General features: G+C 41.6%; 2 protein-coding genes across 2 annotated transcripts; both read right to left on the bottom strand.

Annotated features, from left to right (window-relative positions):
• Nucleotides 1–3,681: 3,681 nt before the first annotated feature.
• K441DRAFT_603599 (HET-domain-containing protein) lies at nt 3,682–4,739 on the bottom strand (the record flags this gene model as incomplete). The annotated part of the gene is made up of 2 exons (XM_067645312.1): nt 3,682–4,178; nt 4,239–4,739. Coding segments are annotated over 2 exons (996 nt in total), but the record flags the coding sequence as incomplete, so codon positions are not given.
• Nucleotides 4,740–6,068: 1,329 nt separating this feature from the next.
• K441DRAFT_653802 (MFS general substrate transporter) lies at nt 6,069–8,525 on the bottom strand. The gene is made up of 8 exons (XM_067647592.1): nt 8,000–8,525; nt 7,887–7,937; nt 7,681–7,826; nt 7,511–7,620; nt 7,316–7,464; nt 7,121–7,262; nt 6,767–7,069; nt 6,069–6,718 (listed from the first exon to the last, which is right to left on the bottom strand). The coding sequence occupies exons 1-8, from the start codon at nt 8,306–8,308 to the stop codon at nt 6,444–6,446; spliced, it is 1,485 nt and encodes a 494-aa protein (XP_067508076.1). The 5' UTR covers nt 8,309–8,525; the 3' UTR covers nt 6,069–6,443.
• Nucleotides 8,526–9,202: the final 677 nt, after the last annotated feature.

Here is a 9,202-nt window from a genome sequence, read left to right as displayed (position 1 = left end):
GTACTATTTAAACCACTAAAACTAAGCGTAAGGAATTAGGTAACGCTAAAGGCGATATCTTAATTAACGGTAAAGGCACTAAAAGAAAGGTACCCACTAAGCAAATTAATAAGAGACTCTCTTACCTTAAGCTCTACCATACAGCCTAAATACTATAGGGCGTACTCTACGGAGCAGCCTTAAAGGACTTAAAGGTAATAGAGTTTGCTTAAAAGGACGCCTAAATCGTTCTTTTTATAAGCATAGTTAACAACAGTAAGATATACGGCTTGCCTCTTAATTCTATTTTTAACTAACGTTATATATTTACTATAGGTCGGAAATCTATTACCACCACTCACAGACGCCCTACCCTTACTGCTAGCTCTACTAAATAAACTCGTAAGGTATTCGGCAACGCCATTATTAAAGAGTTGCCAATTCCTACCTTTATAGACAACTATAATCACTATATATTGGGCGTAGATCTTACAGACCAAAGACAATCCTATTATAATACTTAGAGGCTTTATATAAAGACTTAGAAGCCTCTATAGCACTTCCTACTTAATATTATACTCGTTAATTACTTTTTACTCTCCTTATACCGTTTATCTGATGCTTATTATAATACGCATAAGCAGTTCTAGAAGGACCTCTGGCAGGCTCTCTTTAAGCAGTTAACTTGCCAGCGAGTGTATACTCGGGAGAGGCCATTGCAACACTCTACAAGTAATATTTTATGGTACCCTATAGAGGATTATAAGCTTATGAGGCTGTTTACGAGGCATAAGCAGAAGTTCTGCTCTGCTTATATTAAAGCTGGTAAGAAGACTTAAATATAATATAGAGGACGCGGGAAGCCTCTCTTAGATCTCTCACCAAATACAACTCGCAAACCTCGTAATAGTAAGGATTGGAAGAGACCTCGTAGAGCTCCAAGAACTCTATACGGCTGTTCTGTTTGCCGTATACCGTTCTGTAGGAAGGACGGGCGACTTAACTCCAAAGATTAAGTGTATATAGCAATTGTATACTGAAATTGATGACTTCTACAGCCTTGCAGATTTGATCACGGAGCCTTGATACTACAGATCCTATTGGTCGGCTCTTATCAATAACCGTAGGACACATTTTACCAGGCGAAGGGATATGATCGATTAATTAAACGTCCATATAATTGCCCATACAATCGTCTATACGAATGTCTCTACAAATGTCTCTACAAATGTCTATACAAACGGCTGCACGAACGCCTATATAAAGCTCTACTCGAAGCTCTGCTCGAAGCTCTATTAAAACTCTACTTAAAGCTCTATTAAAGCTCTACTTAAAGCTCTATCAAAGCTCTGCTCAAAGCTCTGCACAAGGCTCTACTTAAATCCCTATTAAAGCTCCACTTAAAGCTCTGCTTAAAGCTCTGCTTAAAGCTCTGCTTAAAGCTCTACTTAAAGCTCTACTAAGGCTCTACACGGAGCTCTACTTAAGCTCTACTTAAAAGCTCTACGCAAGGCTCTGCTCAAAGCTCTACACAACACTCTACTCTAAGCTCTACTAACACGCAGTACTAATATACCAGGAAGACTCTATAATCGTCTATATAAACGGCTCTACAATTAATTAATTTATTAATTAATTACCTATATAAACGCCTGTACGAAGGTCTGTACGTCTAGATATCTATATATCTATACGTCTACACGCCGCACGTAGTTCTGCATAAGGCTCTGCGCGAACCTCTACACGAAGCTCTACTAAAGCTCTACACAAGGCTCTACCTAAAGCTTACCCCCTACTATAAAGCAGCCCCCGCAGTACGATAGAGGTATAGGATTTGCGAAGCAAATCCCTACTAACTAGTATCTATAGGTTAAGAGTCTTCTTTTACTAGCAGTTTAATAACTCCTCTATATTAAGGGAGTCTAATATAGGTATAAAAAGTAATAAGTTTACTTTAGAAGCTATAATATTTAATAATTTATCCGTACGATATTAAGGTTAAAATATTTTAAAGGGGTGCCAAGAAGATCTGCAAATATTATAAATATCGCCAATACTCGCCATTACTCGCCAATATTGATTAGTGCCAATATTGATCAATCTGATTAGCCAATATTGAAAATAAAAACCACGCTGTTAATATCTTCTATACTATCTTAACTAACATATTTATGTCTCTTCTTAGTAGTTGCACTACTATTAATATAAGGTCTATAATATCTAGCCCTTATCTTTTATAACTAGATCTCGCTGGATTCGCCCTTAATATATTAGCTATACCGTTAATAAACGCTAAATATAAACGTATATTTAGTTCCGCAAAGCATCTAATTACTAACTCTTATAATCGCCTTAAAGCTAATATTATTAAAGCAAATAAATGCCTTTAGCTATAGTCTAGGCGCCTAGAGGCTGGAGCCTTTAATAAAGGTAATAATTCTAATATTAATGAACAGTAGGGAGAGGAGAAAGAGAAGGTAGCTAAGGAAGTATTTAAGGGAGTAATTAAGAGCTTAGATAAATATAATAATTAAAGTAACGCTAAGGTAAAATATACACTAATTAAGGATTAATTAAGACTTAACACTATACCAAGGCTCGCGATAGTATGTATAACAATTAATACTACTAGTATTTTTTACTAACTTTGCGGAGGCTCTATAGGCTCTCTATATTTTCTTAACAACGTCATAGCTTCCTTTTAGCTTCCTACCTTTCTATACACTAGATCGCCCCTAAATATATATATTATATCTAGTTCTAATTGGTTAAACCGGTTATATAACTGATTTAAAGCTTTAATTCGAAATCTAGATTGGTTTTCGCCTTATTTTCGTATCTAATCCAAACCAGTTATATCACCGGGGTTTACTACGCCCTAGCTAGGCCCTATGTTAATTACTGTATATTAGTAGTTTCCTATATCTTAACCGTCCTCTATATACACTGTCTTTTGTAGACTATTATTTGCTATATACGCCCCCCCTACCCCCTAGGGCCTATTAAAGACGTAAGGGGGAATCGTTAGTAGTAGCTTTCTAGATCTTACCATCCCATGTGAAAACTTTTCACTGCCCGCGATGTCTCCGCGTTGGCTCTGCTAAATCCGAGAACCAGCAGGCTCGTACGATGCTGAATTTCTGGAGGGGGGCTGAAACAGTTTAATTCTTGTATGTGACCGCCTAAATAATCTTAACAACAGCATTATCTTCCACGTCCGCTGTTTCAAACCAAGTTTCTATATCAGGTTCTAAGCCTTCCCTGTACTGCAGTAGACCAATACGCTCGTAAGACTTATCAACGTCATTGACACGTCTTAATATTAGACACATGAGATATTGACGTTGCCAAGAATGAGCCTTGATTGATAACAGTTTCAGACAATAAACTGTTGAGCCTGGCTTCACTTGGCTGTCGCCTTCAGTACTCCAGTTGTAGTCTGGAAAGACACAGTTACATGGATCCCAGTAGTATAACTTCGATTGTCCAGGGACATATATGTCGTATGGGTCATATAAGTCCCTAGTCTCCTTTACAACTCCTCGTATGAGTGGACCTTCCAATACAATGTAGCCAGCCAGCAGCTCTCCCGTATGATCATGTCCGACCAAAGTACAATCTCCTCTTATAAATTTAGCGTAGACTCTTTCTTTGTTCAGGTTCTCTAGTTCAGAAACCAATCCAAGCATCTTGGTCATAGGGCCCATAAGCCGGTATTGTATGCCTCTGCCACTACTAGTAACGGATGCCCAGGAGAACGTCGGTGCGCGCCAAGTATCAGGTCGATGTACTCTTTCAGGGCGAGACGTTGACCATAACAGATCCTCGATGAGATTAGACTGCCAGAGTCCGGCTATATACCTTGACTTGACAATACTTGACATAATCTTCGCGACTCCAGATATAGCCGGGTATATATCCCTTTCATAAGTAAGATTCATTTGAGTATAGTCTTGGACTATCTCACGCCAAATATTGGCTATGTGACGAGATGGAAGGTTCTCTAAAAGAGCTCTGTGGTACATATGAAATTTGATTGAACGGAACCAATCGGAGTCAGTCCCACCGGTGCATTCACAAGTGGTATTCTCCATACATTCCCACATCAATTCTGATTGCGTGAAATGCAGCACACGAGTGCTAAGGAGCCGTTCCTGAAAAACCCAGCCGCGGAGGAGCAGTGGGAGGTCACTTTTCCTCTGTTGCAGAGGTGTCCGAACGTAGATTCCTTCATGATCTGCTCTATCACGCAAGCATACAAGTTTTCGGGGTAAATACTCTTTGTCAGTTTGACGAAATAAACCATCGCTGGATCCAGCAGCTGCAGAAGCTGCGATTGTAACTACTGCGTTTTGATATATATCAGCCATGAGTGCTGACTCTTTCCTCCAGTCTTCCTCATCATCTTGTATAATGCACAAGCAGTCAATCCAAAGATAGCGAATGCCCATACGACGTGAGAACGTGATAGCGTCTTGGAATGTTTTGGGAATGATATCCCACAGAATGCCTTGCTTATGCTGCACCAAGGTTTCCGAAGTGGTCTTTAGTGGTCGTGATTTTCCCCAGCAATGAGAAAGGCATGCATAACAGCCTATTTCATTGGATGTTTCGTAAACGAACACATCACTGCTTCTTCCAGGTAACCCAAGGTCAAGAACACGATTTGGAAGTTGACGGTCATTTTTAAGCCCGCCACAGAGAGAGCCGTGGTTATTACAACATATTTTTAGCCACTCGATTGCTCGTTCAAAACTCATGTCGGAGCCTGTGTTTCCTGAAATTATTCTACTCACAGGGATGGAGTGCGGTTTTTGCGTATCTTCTATAACATATAATATATGAATTAGCGCTCAAAGAACAGAAATATACAGCAGTAAAATCATGTTAGATTTACAGGCCATCAGAAAACCTGTGCAGACTCACCCTGAGAAGTAAATAAGTAAAAGGATGGCCCGTACCGCAGCGGCTTTTCCGCGGTCAATCCAACCCTTAATCCAGGGGCGCCTATCTGTACTAGAATCTCAACACCTTCAGGAGACCAAGAGCCCTTAATCTTGTCTATGTGCGCCATTATGGAGTCATAGACAATACAGCACAACATGCAGTCTGACTGCGCTGAATGCTGGACATCACACAAGAGAAATGAGATGCTGTGAGGTTGAGACTTTTTATGGATCTCGTCCAGCTCACGACAAAGAGATTCGGGTGGTGGCATTGGAGTCGATTCCTCGGTATCCAGGAATATATTCGTAAAGATGCTTAAGCAGTTGAGGACGTATCCCTTGCACCGATAGTGTGTTCGGAGTTGTGGCCCGTGCACAGCAACACCAAAATCGACAAGAGTTCACGGCTTCAAGTTGTTCCTGGCTTGCGCATGGGCCACAGCTCTGAACACATAATTATCGGTGCAAGGGATAGGTTTAAAGGTGATTCCTGCCCAGTTGTCATCATAGGCTGCGATTTGCAGCGCCACTCGGCAACAGATCGAATCAGCTACTTGACCTCTTCCAGGCTCCCTGGCTTTTACAAAGCTCCGTCGCTTGAGGGTCGAAACATTGCTCGAAAATTGTTGACCTGAGACAGGTGTCTCAGTTGCCTATTACCCCTCTTTTATGACGTAGTTATCTACCATGTATATATAGTCTCTGTTTCTTCATAGATCAATCTTTACACGAGTTTCTCGACCTAATTTTCAGGTCAACAAAAATCGAGGTACAAGATAGAACAAATGCACTTTAGTATTTTAGATCTGACGATACCGAGGTTAGAAGACAGAGTAAATTGCTCATTAGTAAAAGAAGAGATGGGGAGGATCATAACGGGAAATGGGAGCAGGGGAATTCTTATGAAATCTGCTCCTTGCTCGATAGCCACTCTGTTTTTAGACACTGTCGTCGGCTGGAATTTGAGGTTATATATTGTCCTAATTAGCACCACCATAAGGACCTGTCTTTTAGTGCAAATTGGCGTTTAACAACTGAGGCATTGTACAGGCCTTAGAAGATGTCAACTCCCATAAGAATCATTATTTTATTCTAATTAGTTGCCCAACTCTCCTCCGCAAGGATGAAGACCATGATTTGAGGGATGTATCTGAGCTGCGAGAAGGAGAATTTGATGTGGGCGATGAGTAAGAGTTTCCAAATAGGCGAGTTTTATATAGGGTGAGCTCCAGAGGATAGAAAGCTACCAGATGTCACGTGCCCTTGATGTTGCAGGCCACATCTATTCGAGATATTGGAAAAGCTATGCTAGTAGTTGACCATCATTTGGTTGGCATGCATATACGGCTCCGCCAGAATATATAATGGGCATAAGGAACATGATTCCGGAAATGATATGCTTTTGTAGAGTAGTACGTGACCGCGAGCGTTCGAGAGGGATTCCTCATTAAAATGGCCTCTATTCCGCCTAGTGCCATAACCCATATCTATAGCACCATGATATCGGAAGATACCCGTCTACGCCTCATCTGTTTCTTGCTTCTTTAGCTTACCCTCTGCTTTGGTAGGCAGCCAGCTCACTGCGACGGGAAAAGCAAGAGCGAGTAGTATTAACACCAACCAAGCGAGATATCCGTCGAGAATCTGTGTTCGAATACCAGTTGCGAAGATACTCGTAGCTGACGCCGGCGTTACCGCTCTAATGCCGCTAACGAGGGTGAGGGCTAATGCATTAAGCGTTCCGAGAGTTTCATGTGAGGGTGAGATATCATTGAGAGCAAGTTGAACTCCAGCTATACTTTATAAGCGGGAAGTACTGGGGTAGAGACAGGATTACTTACTGAAAGCCATAGCAACGCCACTTCCTACCACTAGTGCCACTGACCCAACAATCCAGAATGGCACTCTCAAGTGGTGTCGTAGAAACATATTGCAGAGCGGACAAGCAGTGAAGAAGAAAGGCCAAACAATAGAGCACGCACGCAAGACCCCAACGGTACCAAATCTGTGTTGGAGACGAGGAAACGCAATGAGGAGCCATAGTGCTTGAAAGAATCCACCGGCACCAAGGACAACGGAGATCTGGGGAGGCGAGAGATGAATACCTCCCAGCTTTATGGGTTCAAATAAGAAAACAGGGACGACTGGGGATATAAGGTTAGTTTCGGTAAAGAATTCAGTAGAGAGAGACACACTGGCAGTGTAGGCAAAAGCCACAAGCATGACGTGACTGTAGAGCCATAGCACTATGCCTACACCAGGGTATGCGGCGATTTCCCACACTGACATGGGTGGCGGTTTCGATGTCCTATCATTCCTGTCCTTTCGTTCAAGAGTCTGCAACCCGCCGTCAGCCTTTGTTATCAAATACTAGCATGGATATTACGTCCCTCTTTAACGAAAATGGCGCTGGTAATAGTCCCAGTTGCACCAATAGCACTAGTAACGAATGCAGGGAGAGCGTAAGGATAATCTTTGAAAAATTGAATATTTCCAAAGACTGATGGATATTGCTTAGCCGGATTGGAGAGTGCGCCACCTAAGAGATGTAAGGATTGTAATCATCTTGAAATAGAGAGATATACCAATGAAAGGCCCAACGAAGATGCCAATGTTTCCAACGAAAGCAAAGTAGCTGAACGCTCTCGCCTGAGTCTTCCGCGTACTGTGCTCTGTAATCATTGTTCGAATAGTGCTGTTTATCTTTTGAGTCATAGAGTCTGGCTAGTTGTAATTCTTAAGATATATCGCTTACACAATCGTTCCTGCGAAGACCCCCGCAAAACATCTGAAGAGGATCATCTGCCAAATTGCCTGGCTGAGCCCAAAGAGCGCTGTGGAGATCGTGACACCGAGTATGGAGAACACTAATACAGGTTTCCTTCCGAAGCGATCTGAAGCCTTTACATAACGTTATCAAAGATCTAGAAACTGTTGGAAAATGCTGGGGTGACACCATACCCGTCCCCAGCCGAGCATCACACACATTTGTGTGAAAGAAAACAAACTCTCCTACAAATTCACATTAGCAACTCATCTCCCAGTTTACCTTTAGGACTCAAAGCATTGCTTACGATTAAGCCACTGTAAAAACCGACATCGGCCTCGGGAATATTTCCAGTTTTATGAATCATTTCATTAATGTAGGGAAAAATAGAGAAGAATGCAATAGGCTCAATAAACCTAGCAAAGCAAAGCAGAAAAATTTGGCCCACTGGTAATGGCTTCTCGCCTTCATCGTCTTGGGAATTAGTCTTATGGATAGGCTCGTCAATCGGTTCTGCGCTCGGCTCTTCAGCAGCCACAGCAAGGAGCGGAGTTGTCTCATCGGTAGCCTTGATGGCGGAATCGCCGTCGCTTTCTGAAGGATGAATGGAACGCATTGCGATTTTTGCAATTGGATGAAAATATAGAGACACTAAGCTATCAATAATGAGCGCGGCGTTTGAACTCGCAGTTTGTCAAATAGCAACGAGGCTTCTGATCAAGTGGACATCCCAGGGCCGAACTGTTGGGTAAGGTAATAGAGGAGATAATAGAGTTTAAATGGTCGAAGAAAGATGCTGAGGTAAATGTTGTGGTTGTATGAAGACGCGGATGTCTGGTGCCTGATAATTAGTTTTGGGAACTCCTACTAGCCGAGATTGGCAGGTAGGGCGAGAATTCTCATTTGCGAAGGATCGCATATTACTTCTAGTTCTGAAGGCGGTAAAGGAGCACAGATAAAGAAGCCAGACTGCCCTATTTGTGAAGTGATAGATCGTTGGAATAAAGTTTGGTGTGCTTCCAACCCATGAGACGAGGGTTCATACAAGTTATCTCATAAATCAGACCCTTCGGTGGACCGTTGGTACGTGCACTACGCGCACGGGCGGGCATACTGCTCCTTATAAACCAACGAATTCTCCACCAAGAGTCCAAGAGCTTATGGGCGTCGTTTTAGTGGTAACTTATTATTTTAAAAATTAGATTTTCTTTATTTTTATCTTCTTTTATATACTATAACTCAAATACATAAGTTATAAATAAAAATATTAATATAATAGACTCTTTAAGTAATTTTATATTATAATATATATATTATAGTTATAAGAGATATTATTGCGGTCACCCTAGGTTGCCCTTAAGACAATCCCTAAACACCCCTTAAATAGTTATCGGTTATATACCAGAGGCATATACCTATAGTATATAGTCTTTACAATCCTAAATATTAAAATACTAAAGAGACTATCCCTTATACCGATATGTGTTTAGAGCTATAGCCCGTACGTAAG

This window comes from Cenococcum geophilum (assembly GCF_001692895.1).
Source record: "Cenococcum geophilum 1.58 unplaced genomic scaffold K441scaffold_6, whole genome shotgun sequence".
NCBI lineage: Eukaryota > Fungi > Ascomycota > Dothideomycetes > Gloniales > Gloniaceae > Cenococcum > Cenococcum geophilum.
This window is presented reverse-complemented; position numbering and strand designations above follow the sequence as displayed.

Coding starts and splice junctions, on each gene's coding strand:
- K441DRAFT_653802 (XM_067647592.1), bottom strand. CDS start 8,308: ATGCGTTCCATTCATCCTTCAGAAAGCGACGGCGATTCCGCCATCAAG. Junction 7,263..7,315: donor GCGCCATTTTCGTTAAAGAG/GGACGTAATATC, acceptor GGCGGGTTGCAG/ACTCTTGAACGAAAGGACAG. Junction 7,070..7,120: donor GGCTTTTGCCTACACTGCCA/GTGTGTCTCTCT, acceptor TTATATCCCCAG/TCGTCCCTGTTTTCTTATTT.